General features: G+C 42.1%; 1 protein-coding gene across 1 annotated transcript in view; it reads right to left on the minus strand.

Annotated features, from left to right (window-relative positions):
• The window catches only part of LOC101920666 (von Willebrand factor D and EGF domain-containing protein-like), a 185,895-nt gene extending 165,729 nt beyond the window's left edge, over positions 1-20,166 (minus strand). Inside the window, exon 1 of the mRNA XM_013303196.3 lies at positions 19,973-20,166. Coding sequence (XP_013158650.3) covers positions 19,973-20,093 — 121 coding nt within the window. The 5' untranslated portion in view covers positions 20,094-20,166. The remainder of the gene's footprint in view (positions 1-19,972) is intronic.
• Between the last annotated feature and the right edge of the window lie 3,312 nt (positions 20,167-23,478).

Genomic DNA, 23,478 nt, shown 5'->3' on the forward strand with positions numbered 1-23,478 from the left:
GAATGCGTCTGTATTCCCTATGTCATTTTACCTGCTCTTCTTCCCTGTTAATGGACCTGCACTTCTTTCCTTTGCCTTGATAACATTAATAGTATTTGCCCTTCACCCCACAAAGGCTGTGAAAGTGAATTAATGACTGCACATTAAGCACCCAGTTACTACAATAAAGAAGGAAAAAGCCTATCAGGAAATGAATGGCACTTCCAAGATGATTTTTGCTACCTTGTGGTATACACGCATTAAAGCCATGATCTCGCAAGTAGAAACGATGTGAAATACTGGCTCACGGCTCAGTGATGGAGTGCCATCTGTCCTGGGCACTGGGGGAAGCACCAGTCACTGAGCAATTCAGCGTGTGGGCATGCCACAGAGACTGGGTTACAGTTTGCAAGGACAAGGAGCAAATGGAGTAAGGCAGTGCTAAGTACCTTAGCTCTGGGTTTTCCTGATTTGTGAGTGCTTCCCATCACAACTTTGTGTGTTGGTAGATAGAAGATGAAATCTTTGCTGTGACCCAAGTGCTGGATATTGTCCTGTTGGCTTCTCCAAGGCACCGAGTGCTTCCTCACCTCTGAAAGAGGTCAGATCTTCCACTCCTGCTTGGGATGGCGACTAGCACCCTGTTGCTGTTTTCTGGTTTTGTGGTTCCTTATCCACAGACAGAAAGAATAATATGCTTTTAGTGATTGCATACATTTAATGGAATTTCTAGCTCCCCCTTCCGTAGCACCTGATGACACTGGTTGTAAGGGGCAGGCTTGCTGTCTTCTGGACACATGTGGAGGTGATAACTGTGGCTTGCACAGCTCTTGGTGAGTGTGCACAATGATGGGAATTGCCAATGGAAATTATTCTGAAGTGAACTCAGGCCTCAAGCTGAAACAGCACCATGAAAAACTGAAATAGCAGCATGAAGGTGACTAGCAAAAATGATCTTTGCAAGCTTGCTGTTCCCCCAACAGCTTTGCTTGAGGTTACTGGGGGCCAAATGACAGCCTGACACGATGTGACCCACAGAAGCCTCTGCACCAAACTGCAGAAGTTTCTAATGACGTTTTATGGATTGTTTCTTCCTTGGAGAGCACTACGGTGCCGATACCCTGGTTGCCCTATGGCCTATATGATCAGCTGTTTTGTGACTTGTACCCAGCATTGCTCTACCCAGAGGGAACAATTTAAAGTAGACTGCGCTGGCTCTGTAGCAAACAAGATTTCCTGCAATAATGATATTCTTACCTGGTGGTTTGTAACAAAATTAAGATCTTATTTTCTGCTGAAGAGGTGTGAACAGTCACCAGAGTGGGTCCAAAGCTGACCCTGCTTTTCTCCCAAATTATCTTTTTTTTTTTTTTTTTTTATGTTGTCCAATCTAGCTGCTGGGGATTTTACTTACAGGCTGTCATCTAACCTCTCTGCCCACGACTGTAAAAGTAATTAAACACGCCTCTCTCCATGTAAGCTCGCTAAACAGACTGTCCATTCCAGCACTAGTTAGTATAGCATTTGCATCAATATTAACAGGAAATATCTAAATACAGGACACAAAAATTTTGCACTCTGCCTGCTGTACAAATCAGCTCATTGTACATCCTCTCCTTGTCCTATATGTGTAGCCTTTTGTCTCCTGTGTCCTTTCGACTTAATTTTAGTTTGCCCTCTACTTTCACCTCCATTACTGTGTTATACATGGGCAGTTGGCTATGTGACTTAATCATATCAACCTCCTCCTGCTGTTTTACTTCAATCATCTCCAACCTTTCTCCACTGAGCTGACAAAGATACTTTCTCCTGTGCCACGGAAAACATGATCTAAAACAATATGATAGTGTTAGAGTTCTGCATGCATAATTTCAATAACGTCCCATGTAACCAGTCACCTGGCTGGGCTTTTTAAATGAAATTGCCCTTGTTATTGGCCTGTTTTCATTCAGTTCTCACAAAAGGATTGCTCACAGCATGAGTCATGCCAGACATTTCAGTATCTCTGTCAGGAAGTCAGTAAAAATAATAAAAAGGGGTACATGCAGACAAACCTTTGGAAATACAACATTTAAAAGCAGCAATGCTGCTGATGGCTTTCAGTCATTTCACAGAACATTAAGAAAAGAAGCAACCAAACCCAAAAAGTAGCATTTTGTTCATTAATACTTTTGTATTGCTCCCCACTGTGTTTACTTGCACCTGTTACATCACTTGGAAGGTCCCCAATTTTATTTTTCATGTGAAGGTCTTCTGCTCTCAGAAGTTTCTTCTCAGGAAGAGTAACCGAAAGCTCAGCTAGGCAAGCCAAGCCACTCATCTAATCACGGACAGGCTGGGGACGAGCCTGCTGCCGTGGCTCCGTGGGAGACAGCACAGAAGGATGCTGAGGAACACGCCCTCCTGCTCCCGCTGCCGCCCCCCGGCACAGGGGTGAGCACTGGCACCCTGGCAGGGGGCTGCTTTGGGGTCTCAACCCCCTCCCGGCCAAATAAGAAAGGGATCGCTACCCCCCACACACGAGTGTACGCTAGGATCATCTGTTGTTTTCTGCCTCCATGTTCCTCTCCTGAAAAGAACATTTTTTTGCAAAGTCAATTGGCAATATCTACATCATTATGAAGCTTTCCTGGCACTGCATCTGCTGATTGATGGCTGTGAAAATGCAGCATATTTCATTTGCTTTTTCTAGACGTGAAGCCAGCTGCTAATGGTTTTCACAGGGTGAAGCTGGCAGCTGCAGGATCAGGTCTCAAGGCCCTAAGATGTACATTTGCAGGAGAGCCACCTGGGGTTTTGGCTGTTTCATTACTGGTCATTACTGCTCATAAGGAGTGATCTAAGCAAAATGGCTGCTAAGCCTGGCTGTAAATTCTGGGGTTTGATTTGGGAAATCACAACCATTAACATCAGATGGAAGTGATCTCAATGATCTTGAAATCTTTCTGTATGCAATTAAAACTACTGTCGCCTGTTTCCAAAATCACATTAAGTCCCATGGCCTTAACAGTTGACATTTATTTAGTTTTATTCATCTGCCTCTTCAAGTCAAATACAGAAGCTAATACATAATTATCACCGTTCTCATGTTAGTGGTGAATGCTTGCTGAAGACTGAAATAAAGCGTGAATGCCAGTGCATCATTAGGCTGAGTGAGAGTGTGACTGTGGCTGGTCTGCAGCCAGCAATAAGTAATCTTCTCCTACAGGTCTTGGATAAAATTGGTATCTAAGTACTTGTTCCTTTCACTCTAGAAAAAGGCCATTTGATTCCAACACGTCTATACTTTGCCTGACTTTCTTTTATTTCACACGCAGCAAGGGGCAGGGGACAGCAAGGGTGTCTGCTGGTGCCACCTGGGCTGTGGGATTGCTGTCCTGCTTCCCCAAGCCCCACAGGACACCTCCTGTTTTGATGACAGCCCTCTGTGACTGCAAAGAATGAGGCAGGACCAGTCCCTCCTGGACGTGTAGCTGGCGTGTTCTTCTGGGAGGTTGGAGGCAGGAAAAACACATGGGCTCTGGGGTGCTGCGTGTTGTTCACTGACTTTTAATGCACCAGGCTGGACGTCTTATCTTTCCCAGAGAAAGACAGACTCACCAGGATGCCCAGGAAAAAAAAAAAAAAAAAAAAGCAGAGCTGTGAAGAGTTTCACCATCAGTTTTGGAAGCTGCTGTCAGGCGGGAAGCTGATCTGCATTTGCATCTACATTTTTTAGAGTGTTTCACTACAACTTAAATGGGAAAGAGCGAGGCAGAAATGATTGCTTGTGTGGGAATTCCTGAGAGCAGCAAGAAAATTCCATAATCACACAAAATCACGCAAGCACACATTTTGCATTGTTGACCACTCTGTCCTCACAGAAAAATGACCCTGGCACACACCCGAACAATTTTAAACAGGAGAAATGGGTTCCATAAGCAGAATTACTGGAAAGCAGAATCTGCCTTCCAGGTAGGAAAGTCCTGTTTGCTTGACTTCTAATCTAGATGATCAACAAAAAGCATTCATAATTGTTAAGCAGCTGAAAAGCGGGCCTGGAGTGTGCATTGCTTTCTCCGGTGAGACTCTGCAGGTCGAACTCTCTCTCATCAGCGTGTGCCACAGAGGCTTTAGATAAGGAACAGGTGAAGAATAGCTGAGATTTGAAAGCTGTTCTCAAAAGACTGATATTTACTGGATTCCTGCTTTTTTTGCCTTTCTACCTGAGTCACAGAATTCCCTTTGTTGCCGCACATTCATTTTCCTCCTTTCTCTCACAAATACCATTGAATTCAGTATGCACGACTCTTATGCACTGTTATCTAGAATTATCTCAAAAAAACCCTTTTAAGTCCTGTTCACGTACAAATGAGACTTGAATACTTCCAGGGCAGAGCAGTACATTAGCAAGCCTGAGGATTAACAATAGAATTGGGTCAATAAAAGCAGGATATACTCTCTGATCACAAGGTGACTGTTTCCACTGTCATGTGAAAAGCTACTTCCAGTGCTGAAAATACAGCAGAGCAACAGTTAATGTCACCGTATAGCCCTCATTCTGATCCCTGCATACATGGTCAGATTTGTGCAAGCAGAGGGAATGGCTATTAGGATAATCAGGAGAATGAAGAGCTTGCTTTGTAAGTAGAGATTAAAATTAATTTGCTTAGCCTAGCAAAAGGGAGACTGAGGATGTGTGTCATGTTGCTGATCCACACGTAGCAGGGAAGGGAACTCTGGGCTAAGGGAGAATGTTGTCGTGAGACCATCTGCTTTAGGAGCAACTTCTATGAGCATATTTGGGGTGGAAAGTGTGGAATTCCTACCTACTGAAAGGTAAAGATCTAGGTGACTTGAGCAAAATTTCTATTTCTAAGATGGATTTCATGGCTGCCTCCCTAGCAAGGCACTTGGACCGAGCAAGAGCAACAACACGGTTCGCACAGGCGGGGCTTTTATCAGGTAACCAAAGGAGCTCTGCATGGCGGCATTTGCCAGGTCCTCCTTCCAGTATATTTTCTCAGAACATGGGTGGAACCAAAACAAGTCCTCTTCTGTGTGGCCTGCAAAAAACCAGAGATACGTCCAACTGTACCGGCTGGACCACACCACCCCCTTCCTCCTGTGGTTGTAACACCTGAAAAACCTTCTGGAGACTGAGCATGATCCACAGAATCTTCCCCACACATCACTTGGGTGTATTTGATGAAGGGAAAATATCTGCATGTTATTGCAGCTACTGAAGCAGTGAAGCTGGAAGGTTCTGGTTCAGGGATCAGAGAACTATGGAAGCTTTGGAAGTTATTTTTGCCCTCACCCACTGCAGATTTGATTTACTGCCTCCTGGCCACATCATTGGTTATAATATTTAACTTTTTGATAAAATTTTTTTGAAAACTATTATCTATTCTGTTATTTTATCATCAATTATTGAATTATTGTTGGGGGGGTTTATACATTCACTACCTTATCATAAATATCCTGAAATATAAAAATGTCTGAATTGTAGACTCTTGCTATGAATAAATTAAGTGGGATTTATGAGTCTTATGGTCTGCTCTTCCTCTGTTCTTTGGAGGCTTTGTGAATGTGCAATGAGAGCTCTTATTTCTTATTATGGAATTTTATTGCCACCGTGTAAGTGGGTTAATGTAAGTAGTATAAATAAGGATATGCATTTGCCTGTGAGATGTTTTAATATGGAGATGAGCATCTGAAGTTCAAAAAATATGAACTGAAGTACAGACTATATATCTTTCTCTGTAAACAGGAAGAGAAACCACTTCAAGCGCTGCAGAAAGAATGCAGTGTGTGGGAATGCCCCCTAGGAAAGGTAAAGGAGTAATCACATTTTTTTAAGCCATCTCGCTGTACTCTGCAATTACATTTTACAAAGCATCTCAAAATGCTGCAGTTGCTTCCTTTCACCTGCTGGTCTCCTGCATAAACTTTCATACAGTGAAAGAAAGGGCAAAGGAAGCAAGGGAAGCTGAAAAAGGCCAACCAGGATATTTTGCTTTCTAATAGCTACTCTTCTTTTGGTCCACATGAACTTGGCTGATGTTAGTTCACATCAAATGAGACCCAGACAATAACCACATCCTACTTTTAAATTAAAAAATAATAGAAAGAAATCAAGGCACATGAAGTACTCTTTTTAGTGAAGAATACAAGCCAAACCTTGTGGCTCGCTCTCTCTCCTGTGCATGAGCAAACCAATCCTCATTCATCCCTGTGCTGTCTTTTCACCCTTTATATACTTCACTGCTATTTTAATAGCATTAAGTCCCCAAGGATACAGGTGATGCCCATGCACACAGAGGAAGGGAGGGCAGAAGGCTGCTGCCAGCAGATGAGGATGGAGCCAGCACAGCTGTGCCTAAAGAGATAGCAGCTGGGAAGGACTGGGGTGATCACCAAAAGTGAGAACAGCTGGAAACCAGAAATGGGGTTTTGAAGGAGGCACACACCAGCAGGCTTAACCGAGAGAAACAGGTGTTGGGTCTGGAGTGGTGAGGTTGCCTCACAGGCTGCAGAAGCTCTCACCAAGGTATGACCCTGGGAGGGAGCAGTGATGGGAGATGGAAGGGAGAAGAGGGAATTTGTGCTTTGTACAGGTTGGGAGAAATACCTTTCTGGCAGCTCTGCAGCCTCTGAGCTACGCAGTGAAAAGCTGTGGGGATGGGGTTTGGCACAAGAGGATTTTTGGATTCCCTTCACAGAGGGAAGGCCTGCTGGAAGCAGGCAGGGGGCTGCTGCTGCACTCTGCCCTCCTGGACAGATTCCACTCTGCTGCTGGCAGCAGGATTTGCTGTGGGTTTCTGTAGGGATGGGGACCAGTTTGCAGGCGGGCTGGCTGTAGAGCTTGATATATCAGAGTAGGGGCTGGTTGCTATTTGCACAGTGCCATAGCTGATCACCTCTTATTCTCTTTTTTCAGAATGAACAGATGCATTTTCCTTTGTCCCTATGCATGAGACCGCAACAGGTATTCTAAGCACAATTGGCGTTTTATTTAAAAGGTTAAAAATCACGCTAGCCTAGAACAAGGCTGCGGTGGCCCATGGTTCGTGGCTGCTGTAGCCATCTTCACCACTCCGCAGTGTCAGAGGGAGAGCAAGTGGGTTATTGCTATATTATGTTTCCCTGTGAAATCCAGTCAGATTAATGACTTTGGGGTCACTTGAGATTTACATAATTTATATCGATGACTTGCTGCTTAAAGTGTTCTACAAAATCAGGAAATAAATTGTAGGGTTTATGAAAATATCATAATTAAAAATTGACTTGTACTAACTGTTGGCTTCAGGAACGTGTATGAAGTTCAAGTATGATGGATCATTTTGTTCAATGAAAACTATAAAAAACTAGAAGAGACTTATGATGATAAAAAGCATTCTTTTTAGGTGGTTACATTATCAATCTTTATATTGAGCCAAATGCCGCTTGCATTTCTTCTCTGCATATTTTATTGACTTCGTTGTGACCACTTGTGGAAGGAGAGCAATATTTGTATTATAGTGGGGAAATATTATCACATTCAAAATCAAAACATGTTCTTGAACCAAGTACAAAACTTTAGAAGCCAGAAATCAAACACTTGTTTTAGTTATGTCTTTTATATGACTTAATCACTCCAGAATTTAGCAAGCTGTGATAAATCTTTCTGCTATAAAAACATAAGAGAAATTTTGTTGCCTTTCCTCACACTAGCCAGCAAAATATTCAGATGGTGAATGTTATTTTTTCAATTGTTTGATTTGGGAGAAGCAATGAAAAAAAAAGTAACGGGGATTTGTGACATGCGAGGTTGGTTTCAATGGTTTATTAATGAAAATGGGCCTGAGGATCCAAAAATGATCCAGACTCTGCCCTTTGTATGATTGCTCTGTTCCCAGTTAAAAACAACGGAGCTGGACAGGACCAATGGTCTTGAATTTGTCATGGTGTTACAGGGCTCCTAGCATGAGATCCCTTTACAGGGCTCCTAGCATGAGATCCCTGCATAAGAAATTAGACATACTCTTCCATTCTATCTGCTATCAAACTGAAATTAATTGTCTGAGCAAGTCACTGAGATATGCAAAGTTCTACCTTGGTGCTACAATTGGGGATGAAGCAAGAAATGCTTCCCTACCCCTTCCCCCTGGAAGAAGGGTGCTGGGGGAGACAAAATGTCCAAGGCCCAGAAAAGGCTGAGCAGGAGCTGGGGCCTGGGAACAGCAGATATTGGGGCGAGGTGGGCTCTGGGCAGGGCGGGAGGGGAGCAGAGTCCTGGGACAGAGAGGGATGGCACGATGGCACCAAAGCATCTTGCTAAAGCTCTTACAATTAATAACTCAAAAGGAATGAATGGGGTGGACGAATGTCTCTTATTAGTGTGAGAACTGCAGAAGCAGGGCAGTGCTAGCTGGAGGCTTGTTCTTTTTAATCCAAACCTCTCCTCTAATGCAGCAGCTTATGCACAGCAAGGAGCACTCTCTCATGATAAAATTACATGTCCAACAAGCTACACCTCGCAGTCGTGTAGCATAATGGTCGTGCAAATAGGGAGAGAGACTTCTTTTTGGTGCAGCTTTATGCAATACGTTTGAAAGAAGTTCTGATCTGTATGCCAGATATCTGTGATAATAAAAATGAAATTCCACTTAATGGCTGCTTTTTCTCTAGTTTTGCAGCCCAACTCGGGTTTGCTTAACTCATTGAGAGCCCTAAGAGAAACCAAAAAGAGGATGGGAATTTTTGTGAATAACAAAAAGGAGAGTATGAGGCAAGAAGGCAAACACAAGAAGATGCATGCAAAGCTTCTCGATGGTAATAGTGTAGCACAAGTGGTCCGTTCACCCAAGAGACCAGTTTTATGCGGTGGCTGTCCTACAAAGGCTCTTCTGCTATTCAGTGCCGTCTGTTATCAGCTCGCATGTTCCTTCACAGCTTCACTGGAGTTTCAAACGAGCAATCACACATTAAGTTTTCTGGGCCTTTATTTCACAGTTCCCTGAATTATGGGCTAGTGGCAAAATCACACTGATAAAATCTCCCAGATGCCTTATCCGAGTGTCAGAAATAAATAACTTGTTGGGTTCGCTGTTGAAGTCTCTCACAAAATAGATCACTAGGGGTCACCAGAAAGAAGCAAAACTTTGTATTTAATCTGGAATGCTTATAAATTTATACAGTGTTTTTCAGCTAATCTTTTAGAGGGGATAATTTAGTTTTCAAAAAAGAAGACAAATTATTTTTCTAGAGACGACAGGTATTTCCTACTAATGCAAATGCCATTATAGAAGGCTCATGTTAGAAAGAGAAACTTAAAAAAAAAAGGCTTGTGTGCCATTTCTTGCTCACATAATTTCATGCTGATACTGAAAAGACAGTGTGACTTGAAATTTTACTCCAAGCTAAAGATGCTTGCTCTTCTGGTTTAGTAACCTGTGTTAGAATAGTAGCTAATATTGCGGTAGGCATTTTAATTTTTCAGTTGGGCTCAAATAAAGCAGCAGTGAGTTGTTTTTTGGTAAAAATTCACTGAGCTTCTTTAAGTTTATTATTGTAGGAATACAGGTTGCAGTTTTTCAGAATTTGTTCCAGCTCTATGCTTGCAAATCTTAGAAAAATATATTGCATGAAGTGATGAGAGGTTTATCCAAGGATGCTTGAAAGGACAGCCTGCTCAGGTGGAAAGAATGGTTTGCTATACTTTGGAAAAAAAGAATAAAGATAGTATGGCTGGAGTTCCATGGGCATTTGAGGAAAAATTTGGCTCAACACTATTTTATTTCTCTTCTATTCATTCTTAGCACTGGACAAAGGCAAGGTTTCCCTGTAAATAATCAGCCAATGCCTAGTCTGGCTTTAATAAAAATTCATAGATGAAGGAAAACCTCATTTACTAAAATATGTATAATTCTGTATTTTTCCAGTGGCTTGATACCTATCAGAGGAGAGGCCGGTGCCTAGCAGGAGTGTTTGGAGGCAGTGAGAGCAGCCAGCAAAGCTGCACAGTTCATACTCCTGCCAGTGTACGGTCATGCATATTCTGTGGTGCTTTGTCTTGTCCTCCCTCCTTCAAACTAGGTAAAACTGATATTGCTCCCCCCTCCCTTCCTGATTGTATATATTTTATAGTTAATGAAAAAGCTCAGGAAATATAACTGTCCCTCGTATTGATTTTGCTTTTATATAGAGCCTTTTCCCCAAATGGATGCCAGAATGCACTCTTAAAATCAAACTATACAGAACAATAATTTCTAGCAGAATGGAAAAACATGGCAGCAACTTAAGAACGCGCTTGAGTGCTAGACAACACTTTAGGAAATGAAGGTGGCTTTAAGGAGCAGGAATGAGCTCATGGCCTTGAGGAAGTTATTGGATATGGGTGTGGAGCAAGACCCAGAGCCGCTTTGTCCACCCCCAGCTGCCCGCACTAGATGTAGTGGGGGGACACCTCACCAGACCCTTGATGAAAGCCCCTGATATTAGAAAAGGGGTGTTCCCAAGTGTACCTTACAGGCTGAAATATTATTTAAGCTATGAGAGCTCTTAAGACATCAGGTTTCAGTTCCTGCAACAAATAGCGCCCAGCCCTTTGTACAGAACTTACCCAACTGGGTCCCCGTTTAGCTGCCTGCAGCGTGCCAGCGGGTGCCTGCTGCCTCCCACTCCGGGGCCCTCATCAGAGCCTTCCAAATTAAGGGCTCCCTTGCCTTCAGTAAAATCATGATTTTTGTAAAGCAGAAATCAAGTTCACTTTGTCTCATTTTGTTTGTGAGGAATAACCCTTTCCCTTACGCCCTCCCTTAAGCACAAAACACTGCAGGGTCCAGGACACTCCATGGCAGAAAAGGACCTTTGGTTAAAAAGATGGTTGAAAATCAGTGTGTTAGAACACTGCTTCGTAAGCGCAAATGAGCACAGATCGCTCCTTTCTGCATTGCTGGGGACTCGCAAACAAGAATCATTCCCAATATTGAAATTTACTGTCCTTTTTATTTAGCTTCTAAAAAATGTATGCTTTGCTTAGAGCTGGTCAGGAATTTTAAGTGTTGATTATCTCATGTGCTGTTAATGACACTTTTCATGGAAATGTACAAGTTTTGAGAAGACCTGTACTTTTTTTTTGGTACACGTTTCATCTCAGGAAGGGAGGCATTTGGGGGCTCATGCGCTTGGACATATGGATTTGACCAAAATATTGTCTATTGATGACTTGAATGAACAGCTTACCTACCTGTCTAACTCTGAGCTGGAATTGCTATACTCTTTTTTTTTTTTTTTTTTTTTTTTTTTTATGAATGACAAATATACATTACACCATAGAATGAACAAACCTGCTGTCCATCGCAGTTATGATCACCTTTACAGTAGACAACACATGGGAGACTGACACTGAAGCCCTTATTGCAAGATGTATTTAATTACTAATAGATAGTGAAACAGTTCAAATAAGAGATCTAAAGATATCCTCTCCGGCGTAATCGATAGACCAGTTCTAAGGGCACTTGTCTGTGACAGAAGAGATTGATCCAGCTCCTCTACCCTAAACCACAACATCTTTCTTGTCAGAAGTGATTAACAAAATATCAGGCTAACCAGTTAGCACTTTGGGTTTTTCCAGGTTCTGTCTCAGTGGCAAAGTAAATTTTTAATTGTTTTCAATTGTTAAAGCAATCAGACAGAAAAAACCACCCTTCCTGTGTGGATCAACAGCAGTTACTCACCCTGGGGTAGGTTACCCTAGGGAAGTCATCTAGCCTATGAACTGTTATGCAGATAATCACAGCACAGAGCTGGGCCGTAACAGCAGCAAGCCCCTGATGGAATTCAGAGGCAAAAATCTCACTTAATGGGTGGATTTGTGCAGCATATTTTTTGTGACCATCATAATTTTCCTCCCAGCATTTCTGCAGCACTAATTTTAGCCATAGTTACATGAAGCAGTGCTATAACAGTGGTGGCCAAAATGACATTTTCTATGCTTATGCACACACATGGCCATCTGTGCTACCTCTTACAGGATTGCAATGGTTTAGTTTTGTATTCAGTTTAGCCCCACTGAAAGCAACAGCACTATTAATATATGTTAGGGTTGTCAAAGGCGTGTCTTATCGCCCTGTGCTGACCAGCTGCAAGGTTTTAAATCTGAGAACCTCACCAAAGGGTCTTTCAGAAAGCCTGTGTTTCACTACCAGGTAAGGATTTCTCAGCAGACCTGATTAAAAGAAGCCAGAATAAGGTTGTCTGCTTCTTAGAAAAATAAAATCCAATACCACCACAAAAGCAGACATAGGGAGAGAGCTTGTTTTCCAGCTAATCACTGTATATACAAGCACCATTCAGTGTCCCCGATGACAACCTTTCTGAGTGGTAAAGAAGCTCCTTCCAGCCCAGTTTTTTGACCTTGTGAGTATTTCTGTGCCAGGGTCCTTGGGAGCTGCACGGGACTGACCAGGAACGGCTCACCAGGTCCCCTCGCATCCCGCTGGCACTTAATGATGATGCTTGGTATTCTCGGGAGGCAGTCTGCAAGCTCTGACCTAAGACAGAAGATGAAGTTGGTTTGAAACAGCAGATGAATAATATTGTCAGGAGTGTATTAATGAGAGAAAGTGTCTCCACACCCATGCAAAGAGTACAGGTAATAGCAAACAGAACAGAAATGTTAGTGGATAACAGACGTTATGAGGCAGAAGGAATAACTGTAATTTTCATGACTAAGATATCAGTTATTGGAAAAATACGAAAAAGGAAGAAGCAGTGAAGGAATGGGGGTGCGTAGTAGATTTATGATTTATGTCAAAGCTATTTGTATTGCAAGGCAGTGATCATGTCAAGAGGAGAAAACAGTTGTAAAATTCCTCTGGGAGATGTATAGCTTGTGCTGGGAGCATAGGCTGCGACTCAAATTCATCTATCCTGAAGCACATCAGTATCTTTAAGCCTAATGTCCTCACACAAGCACACGCTAGGGACAGGGTTTAAGTCAGACTTCAGCCCTCCACATCTGAGCTCGGGTCCTTCCACATGGCCATAGTCTTTCACTCTGATATCTTAAGGATCTGTCAAACCTTGGCTCCTAGGAGGTGTGCTGCAGCGGGCAGGATCACACCGGTGCTGTGCTGGGCAGGCACAAGCAGGTCCTGCCTGCCACCATTTGGGCAGATGCTGACCCATCAGCAGGGCAGGTTGTGTCCCTGCAGAGGTACTCCACGTGCAGGGAGTGGAAGATGAACAAAGTGCATCTTTGCTCCAGGCTGGGAATGTTACAAGCTACTCCAGCTTTCCCAGCGTACCTGCTCACAGTGGTTTACTAGGGATTTCTTTTACAGAATCAGTTGAAATAACTAGTCCAGACAAAGGACTGAAAATTACTTGAAAGTGGAGGATTCCTATATTTAACGATTATGAGTGAGACTTGTAAAGGATCTTATAGGAGAAAAAAGAACCCCAGATACTTCAGGAATGTTATGGGGTACGGGTCACTGAGTTCTACTGGCACTTACAAGACTTTGTGGGAGCAAAAAACATTTTCTGTGGTGGTTATGGGCTAGTTAAGGGAGAAGGATAGCTTTCTTTTATTTTTATTCTGCTTATACACATTCGGAAAATGAAACGTCCAAGTATTTTACCACCTAAAAAAGGAGTTGGAAGTACATTGGGGTAGGAAACAGCCTCCTCTTCATTTTCCTTGTATTTCTTGCAAAAGAGAAACAAGGAATTAATTAGATTTCACTCTGTTTATGTCTTTGTTGCTAGCTCTAATAAAAGAACAGAGCAAAAAGCTCTGTGAATTTGTATATATCTTTCTCTCTAGCCCATTAAGAAAAGAACAGAGCTGATGATAAGGTAGCCTGAGTGAATCAAAGTATCTATGCTGGGTTATTGAGGGAGGCCGAGTCACAGTCAACTAATTTCATAGCATACTCATAGTTGATTATAAAGTAAATAATTGGAGGAAAGGGACAAAAATGACTATTAAAAATAATCTCTGAAAGATGTTTGCAAATCTGCCTCCTCTGGTAGCTGGACCAGATCAGCAAATAACGTATCTGACTAATGCAGTGAGAGCTAATAATGTTTATTCTAAAGAAATTGTTAATTGTTAACTTATTAATATCAAGACATTAGCTTAGCTATTAACTAAACTAGTGGTTGAGGTTTACCTCCCTTTGCTCTTCGTATAGGTCTGTAGAAAATCAACAAGATAAAATTCCATGAAAAGTTTGCATGACAGTCAAACATCAGCAAAATACAATTTTAAACAGGGCTGAGAAGCAAGCAGGAGCTGACATAAGGCAGGCTCCTTTCTGTAAAGGAATGCTCTAGTTCAGATCCCAAGTCATTCTCCCCATTAAATTTATTACAGGGTTATTAATGCAGGAACTTCTGAAACCCCTTTTGTTTAGGTACCATCTAGATTTTTCCTGTAGACTTTTGCCTTCTGACACAAATTAAACATAACTTGGTCAGCCATCTAAAAAATGAAGGGAAAGAAAAACTCTGAGTCTGGGATGGGAAATGTTAGGATGTTTCTTACTAGCATAAGAAGGAGGAAAAGTTGGGGTGTCCACCGGTTCATGGAAAGTGCAGGAGCTACTGAGCTGATGAGGCATTAGAAAGATACCAGATGAGGGACCATTTACTGAAACTGTCAACACACAAAGCTGTCAGGGGACAGTTGAGCTGTAAAATGCTCCAGCTACCACAGGAGATGCATTACGTTATTGTGGTATGCAGATAAATTGCTCTCCAGCTCGTGGAAGCTGCTTTGTGAACAAAATAGGGGAATAAGATAAACTCGCTCTCAATCGATGAATTAATATAAAACCAGCAAAAGGAGCAGAGCAGACTACTACAATCCCTCAACTATATTAGGCAATCAATTTTTTCCCTTTCAATATGTAGAATATTCCCTTGCGGCTCCCCGTGGATGCCATGCAGTGTGAACACAGCAATCAAAGTAACAAACGTCAGAATAATCAAAATAACATGTGTCAGAAAGAAGCAAATGAGTACATACATTCATTAAGTAAATCTCCTAAGAGCTTAACACACAAAACTCTTTCCAGAAAAGCTGTACAAACAATTGCATGCACTAACACATGGCCTTACTGGTGTTTCAAAGTCAGCTGAAAAATATCCTTCAAACTAATCCACTTTTTTTTCTTTTTTTTTCTTCAGATTTCACCATAAATAACCTGTACTTGGGGCAAAACACATAGCATAGCTGCCACAATGAAATAAGTGAAGGTCATAACTGAAGGTAAAATACACTACCTTGAAGAAAACTTCAGAATCATTAAACAAGCAATATATGCTGCCAACCAAGCGTTAAAGACAATACCCATTTTTGTAGTGGCAACATCCACCTCCATCTGTGAGGTGACAAGAAAGACGTTTCATCCAGGAAGAAAGCAACCGAAGCGTCAGAACAAACCTACAAATGTCCGAGGAAACAAATCTGTAGACAACATCAAACCAGTAATCTGGCTGCCTTGAGAACTTTTCCCAACAAACTCTTCAAAAGTGGTACAGTATGAACTCAGTGAAAAATAAAGAAAATGGTACTTCTCACAATATTCTCAGCCTTTTGAAGTAGCAAACCTAGGTCACAAAAAAAATTGGAGGAAATATATTGGAATGAAAAAGCCATTTCCAGAGCCAGAAATGTTTTATTAGGCTACAGAAGTGGTCTAGGAAGAAGTAGGAACAAACAGAAAAGGAGTTCTGTCTCTAATGAAGTTAGTGCAGGAATGACTTTTCCTTCTTTTTGTCCACTGGATTTGCATGATAAAGTAGATTTAGCATTTTAGAAGTGGATGGATCCTTTCCTGATTGAGATCAAGGGATGTGGGGGAAATTTCAAGTATCTATTTCAAGTACCTTCTACAAGATGTTAAGTATCTATAACCAACCAACAATTCTTTGTGTCCCCTTGCGTTTGTGTGTGCAGCCATTTGACTTCAGGGTTTACAAGGAAGACGGAGAAAGGTTCCGCATTTTTATTATACTCCTATTTACTGTGTTGGCTTTCGTATCAGTTATGAGTTGTGCTGCAGTTAATGGGGCTGGGTTGTGACTCATGAGGCCTCAATACAGATCTCGGCTCCACCAAAGGCTTTCCTGCATGACCTTGAGCCACTTCACGTCTCCATCCCATCAGTAAAACAGAATGATGATGCTTCCTCTCTGCAGCAATTTGTCTTGTCAATTTTGGAACAAACACTGATTTGTCTCGACTACTTGCAGCTCCTATCGATTGCAAAGGAAGTTAGATGTATACAATACTTCTTCAGATTTGGCATTTGGAGACAAAATAACTTTGAGGAACTGGACCATTAAAACAAACATTTTGGCCATGAATGTCCTACGCTGTTACGAACAGCGTCTGATAAAATGATCCTCAATTTTAGTACGGCACAGAGTAATAAATAGCTGTTAAGGAGTTTAAATAGTACATGCATTTGTCAGGTCAATGGGAAACAGGCAAATCCATGGGAGACGCAGTAGAAAGGCAGCCTTCGCCCACTAAGCATATTTTATAAGCCTGTATAACTTTGCAAAAAATCATTAATTTTTATCAGAAGATTAAAAGGCAAATGTGTGAGATAAAAATTATTACCCTGCCAAATTTCAAAGTCCTAAAATCCAATAGTGCCATGCTGCTGCTGCTCAGGAGGGTCCCAACCACATTCGTCACAATGCGAGAGAGGTTCCCTCGCCCCCAGTCTGCAGCGGCCGCCTGACTCTGCCTGCCTTGTGAAAGAAATATTCCTGCAGGAAGTGTAACCCTGTCATCTTCCAGAGAAAAAGGAGCGGAACAAAAAAGTTACCAGCAAACAGAAATCACTGTACAACCCCTGCTACTAGCTTCATTTTGACGACAGAAAAATCAGATAAAATCAGATTTCACTCTTTGTTCAGCCCATAGGAACTGGCTTAATTCCAGACAATGAAGCCAATGGGGTTACTTGATGCTGACAAAAGCTTAAATAAAAGGGAAATAGAATATTAACCTGTAAACAACTTTTGATAGTTAAAAATAATGTCCAGAGAGGAACATGATGTAAAGGTGGTTCCCCTCCCTTTGGGAGTCATTGCTGCTTATTTGCCGTGGCCAGGGAGTCTTGGCCTTACTCCTGTAGGAGGGCATTCAGCAGGGTATTTTTTGTTTGCACAGTGCTAGGAATGTCTGCTGTACTTCCCACAGGGGGAAGACATGGAGCCAGAATCATCCCAGGCTAATTTCTGAAGTCACAGAAATGTCCCTGACCAAACCCACCCATGGCCCAGGAGGCTGATGCCTGCAAATGGTTTCCAGGCCAGACACCCTGGGGCTTCCCTGGGGGTGCCTGCACCCCTCCTGTACTCGGGGACCTGGAGGGTGGCAGGAGCCCTGGGGCTCCAGGGGGTTTCTGGGGACCTGGGTGGCACATCTGAGGTCTGGCCATTGGAAGGGGGCAGTGGTGTTGGGGGGATCATCTGTAGTAGATACATGAAGCAGGTGGGAAAGGTCCTGAATAGTTAACGTTATTCCTTTGGAAATACTCATAGGGGAAAGTTTTCTCAGCTCCAGCAGATTTTTGGTTAAAGTATGGGAAGCCCATGGCACAGATTTTACAGCAGAAGCCCCCAGCGAGATCATGCCCTGCCTGTGGGGAGCACACAAAGCAGATTATATACTCTGATTTTCATTTCATTCTTCTAGGAAACACAAGACCAGAGTTTATAAAATTGCAAGACATACTGAACAAGTTTTGCTGTACTAGACTATTCTCATTGACTTTCTTACATCAAATGACAGCTGGGATTATTTGAGAAGGCATCGCCTTTGCCTGCTGGCTGGGGACACCCAGCCTTCCCCCACACCATCCCCTCGCTTCTCTTTCTTCACCTTGGAACACACTCCATTTTTTTCATATGCATTTCAGAGTTGAGAAAAATCCACGGGACTGACCTGGCAAACAATTAATTGTGTCTGATTTTCCTAGACGTGTAACACCTTGCCGTGAAGCTCCGGTGGGCTTCAGGAGCTTCGAGGGAGGCCGGTGCCTTTGCAGGAAGCCCATATCCAAATTAAACACTTTTCCAATTGTACCTTATGAAAAGGCTCCAAAGGGGATGGGGAGGAACTCCGTCTCGGTGGTGATGTTACAGGCAACTCTCTATTTTAAGATAAATACTTTTGACTAAAATACCTTTGTAAACAGATCTATTGTCTTTTTCTTTTGATTGACTTATTTACAGAATTTCATCAGAGGAAAGAAGAAAAGTCTGACAAGCTCTGTGTTGTGTCAGCCCTCCCACATCTATGATTCACTGAGCTGCTTTTGTCCCAGATGCTTTGCTTCATCTTCTATCAGACAGCAGCTACGGATGTTATTGGTAACCCTTTCATGTTTCTCAGTCATAGGAAATGGTGTAAAAACCACAAGTAATGAGAATATCCTCAGTCACTGGGAGCTTCGGTCCCTAAAATAAGACTGCAGAATGTGATAAAAGTTCTTCCTTGGTCTTTAAAGGACTTTTTCATCCTCTCCTTCCTAACAAGGCATCTGCAAAAAGCTGTTTGGTCAGACGTTCCTTATTCACAGTGAAATTCTTATGGGATTAGTGGGTTTGATAGAGTACAAAAGTAAACAGCATATGGCTCTGTTAATATCGTTATAATGTCACAATGCAATCTGTCAGAACGTAAACTTTTTTTGAGCAGTTTCATCTACTTCAGGTTCACACTATGAAAAAAAGAAAACGCCAAGCCTGATGAATCCTTCTGCATCACCTAAAAGATGGCAAGCTATTTCTTGCTTCTTGTTTTGTGCTCCCAGTTTAAGAAGTATGTCTATACATATTACCCCCACTAACAAAAATACAGTGGTAAATAGTTACTTAGTTACTAGGAGTTAAAAGGTCACTTCCCCTTGATGAAAAGCTTGTTCTATCAGATAAGTAGCTGCCACACTCCATGAAACTGGCAACCCTTCAAAAGGTTTCAGAAATTAAAGGCATTGTTTGAAGATAAAGGCAATAAGGTCATTTGCTTTGTGTTTAGTCCCGCAAAATTTTCTGGGTGACCCTTTGATATTCAAATGAAGAGTGCTTTAAATTGTTTTTTCTTCATAGAGCTAATGAGTACTGGCTGACAATGACTTTTAAGGCTAGTGGAAACTCTACTGGAATTAAATTTTGTAAAATATTGCACCATATTTCCATTAAGGGGGGAGTGCCTCCACAGTCTACCAAAGCTGTATCCATAGGCACTCATAGCTCTGTGCTCTGGTCCTACTGCTTTTCTCAAGTTTTTTATTAACTCTGTTTTTACTAGTTGAATAATGTCTAGCATGATTTTCAGTGTATTCCCGCAGCAGATTAATAAAGCTGTATAAACAAGCTACATATGTAAAATCTATGTCCTCTTCGAACTCTATGCTATAGTGAAACAAGCCTCACATTTAATGTGTACAGTAGCAGCAAAATTACTCACCAACTTTTTATTGCCAAAGACTGTATGGCTGTGTATTATTATATGTGTAATTAACTAATCTATAATGTTGCTCTGATAGATGGTGTATATGCTTCTTTCCTTAGAAGAATAGATACTTATTTTAAAGCTTTTCCTTCTTTTATCATTCATGTGTTCCATTTATGGGAAAATGTTATAAATATTCTTTAAATCACTTCATTTTTTTTTCTAGTGGGATGTAAGAATCTTCACAGGTTTGTAATTTCTTTATTTAAAGGAAAAAGAAAAAAAAAAGTGAGAGTCCTCTGATGGACAATAAAATTGTGTGCTGTAAGCATGCTTGGTTATCACTGTGACCTTCTTCATTACCTTACTTGTTTATTTTAACCTTACTTCCATTCTATTTTCAAGTCTCTTTCTAATAATAGCCCTCTCTCACTCAAACCCACTTTCAAAAGTAAATGCAAACAAGATCATCTCAGTTTAAAATACACATGAACTCTATCCCCCAAATGACTATCAAATAATTAAAAAGTGCAAAATCCTTACCTAATGGAGCTGACTCAGTGCTAATGGCCAACAAGGGAATCCAACAGAGGTAGGCAACAAGTTGGAGATGCTGGTGGAAAGGAAAGGGCTGCTGCATATTGTCCAAGCTAGTTTTATCCATGCATCTGCAGTTGCTTAGAAGTTAACTTTTAAGTACTAAACTTTGCAGTAAAAGCCATCAGCCTGCCTGCCTGTTTCAATTTTTTTTTTCTTCCCTTTTTTTTTTTTCGTTCTGTTCAATCCACTCTCTTGGAGAGGGCTTAATGTGTCATTAATCCCAGAATTTCCAAGAGGGAAGCCCTCCAGCTATCCACAAGCCACACTCACCGCCCCCCTCCCCACACACACACAAGCGGATCAGCGGAGAGCATGTGTCCCTGCAGCTGCTCTGCCTGCAGCTGCTCTGATTTACACACCCGGTAACACACCCGCGCACACGCGGAGGGTGAGAACAGTGTGTACCCTCCGCCTGGCTGGTAGGAGGTGATCCTGGAGAAATGAGGGTTATAAACCAAGCGTGCCTGCTGGTGAGGATTTTAAAGCAGACAACGCTAACTTCAGATTATTGCAGCCATAGCTGTCATCGTGTTTATACGAGAGGGGTTTAAAAAATGCTAAAATACAAGCTTGCAAATAGTTTGGGTTTTGGCTTCAGATTCTTGGAGGTTACATTTATGCAAAGCTGTTACAGAGGTGGTCTGCGCAAGCACAACCAACAGTCCTGAAGGTTTGTATCTTGGGTCGCTGTATCATTGTCTGGTAGATTAGAGAATAGTCCTTTGCTACTGAAATAAAGTGCAGCAGCGTTTGCTCTGCCAGCTCGCCCTGAAAAATGAGATGTAAGTTTCAGAAGGTCGGCTTGCCGGCAATGATAACAGAAATAGAAAACAGAAGCAAATGGCAGTGAAAGAATTCAATCACTCACATTGCTCAATCATATTTTCCTGAAGTTCAGTCTCATTGGAAAGTGCCCTGCTGCTACCACGTGGGTCTTTTGTGCTCCTTCTAGCTGGTGTGAACAATGCTTGTTGTAGGACGATGCCTGTTGCTGGCTTAATGCGCAATATGAAGAATTTGCTAACGAATCACACGCTATACTCTGATACTCATGGCATTTTATTTAAAAAGCGCTGTATCCCCAGCCACTGTTCAGTGTTTTCCATACCTGCCAGCACTTCTTTCTTTGACGGGTGAAATTTGACTGCTTTGTGCCTGCTTGTTTAAGTGAGGATGTTGCAAATTATCTGGTAACAGAGTAATACACAAGTCTGTAAACATTCCATGCAAATCACTGTGAGGAGCATTTAATCTAAAAGCATAAACAAAGCCATTAAAAATATCTTGCAGTACAGCCAAGGAGTTTCAAATGTTGTTCTTTTGGCTTAACTACATCCCTTGAGGAGTTTTACCACTGGGTTCCTTGAAGGAAATATAGGTTATTTAAGAAGAAGCTTCTAAAACTTTTTTTTTTAATTTTCATTTTGGATTTCGATGTTGCAAAATCACTGCTTTTACCAGTCTCACTGGGTTAGCTATCTCATAGGTCTGACTGGTAGTCCTTGGGAGTTTTTGTGAGTTTGTCTATTGATTTTACTGATGTTCAGATTATATTCCTTCAAAATCATTAAGACTCCAAGGCCAGTATTTCAGACATCTTTTTTTTCCTAAGAGATCCCCATCCATTTCTTCAGTACAAATGTATGACAAATGACAACATTCCAGTTTATCTTCAACAGGACACAATTTCTACATTTACATGGCTTTTTCAGTTAATGCTTGAATATTTTTTGTGGCAGTTTCACGCCTCTGATAGGGGCCCGATGTCCTTTGCCTCTAAGTTTTGGCCTAAATGCCATAGCTCTAAGGTGTAACTAACTTCAATGAGAAAGAGATTGAAATCTGTTGTGGGTTGAGATTTTATCCTTGCCAAAATATTGGTGACCAAAGCCACTTTACAACAAAGCAAGAGAGCTTTCCACATACAACCTAGCCTTTGCTGGTCTTTTGCATACTGAAAGCAAAAGTAACTATGCAAAAAAAAATGTCAGCAGAAGGCATTCAGGGTGACAGGAGAAAAGGGACAGTTTTCTAGACTTCTTTAACCCCTTACCTGTTGTCTCCCTAAGCAGGTTAATCAAGGGGAGCCTTTGAAGGTGGTTACTCCTGGTAAGGATGAAATGATACTTCCCATTGTCTCAGCCAAGGAGTTTCTCTGGGTTGGATATGGCTCCCTTCGTTTTGGGAGGACAAAGAGCTCCAGTTCAGACGAGGTGCAAATATTTCCCGTTTCACATTCTCCCAGCCCTAGACAATACCTTACAGAACTCAGAAAAAGAGCTACCACCACCACCTTCTCCCCTCAAACATTAATCTAAAAAATCATGGGTAACTAAAACCATGGAGAGCCTGCATAAAAGCACTGGAAAATGCTCTCCCAGCTTCCACACCAACCTCAGTAAGAGGAGAAACTGCAAATACCCACAAAGTTGATGCAGTCGTGTGGGTAGTGAACACTTGAAACAATTAGCTTCACTGTCTATACAAAACGCCACCACAACACTGAAGGCCTGATACCCGTCCATCTTGTCTTAAATTAATTTTCAATGGTTGGGATGGATACAGGCAGTTAAAACAAGCCAAAAGCCGCAGCTGGAAGCTGGCAGCAGTATTCTAGACTTGGCCAAAAATTGTTCGATGGCTATGCATGTTAGGTACCCAGATTGCTTCAGTTTATAAGAAAGAGGCAGTGTTTGCCTGAAACATGCCAGTGGGCGAGCGGGTGCTGCAGTGCCGGGGGTGGGCTGGAGGGTGGGCAGCCCTGGGGGAGGCAGGTGGGGGGCAGAGGAAGGCTGTGGGAAGAGTATTAGCAACAACAATCTTTCCTTGTTTTTTTCAGACGCAGAACCAAACCTCAGGATGGGACTGAACGACAACATGACGATAAAGATGCAAATACCTTGAAGGCCTTCAGAGATGTGACTTTTTGATGCTTTATTCCCAATATGAAATGCTCCGGAGTCAGTGTAGGAGGTTTAAGAGTTGCATACAGAAGTCCTGGGCTACGGTGAAGTTTTTGAAGGATGAATCCCATCACTCAGATAGCTTCTGATGGTCATGTGGAAGTGTCTGTCTGCATTGGGTCACCCTGGGAAGGAGAAGAGAGAGATTGTTATGTTCCTCCTCTCAAAAATGGAGTGTGGCTAGCACTTACCTTTTGTACCTGAGCCAGCAGTGGTTGTACAGTCCTTCTAAGCTCTGACACACTGATTAGAACCTGATGTGAAAAAGACAGTCCAGGTTTATTTCCTTCTGCTTCCTATGGGGAATCCCCTTACCATGAGCCTGTCCCCTGGGGTGGCTTTCTAGGCATAGAAGAGATTTGTCATTCGGGGGTGACACAGAGAGCACAACCCTGCCTGTACCCACACCTTCCTAGCACAACAGAGTCCTTCAGAGGGAAAAGATGCTGTACTAAACAGTATACATTTCTTTGCAAGTCTGAATTT

The sequence above is a fragment of the Falco peregrinus genome, chromosome 8 (assembly GCF_023634155.1).
Source record: "Falco peregrinus isolate bFalPer1 chromosome 8, bFalPer1.pri, whole genome shotgun sequence".
NCBI classification, from domain to species: domain Eukaryota; kingdom Metazoa; phylum Chordata; class Aves; order Falconiformes; family Falconidae; genus Falco; species Falco peregrinus.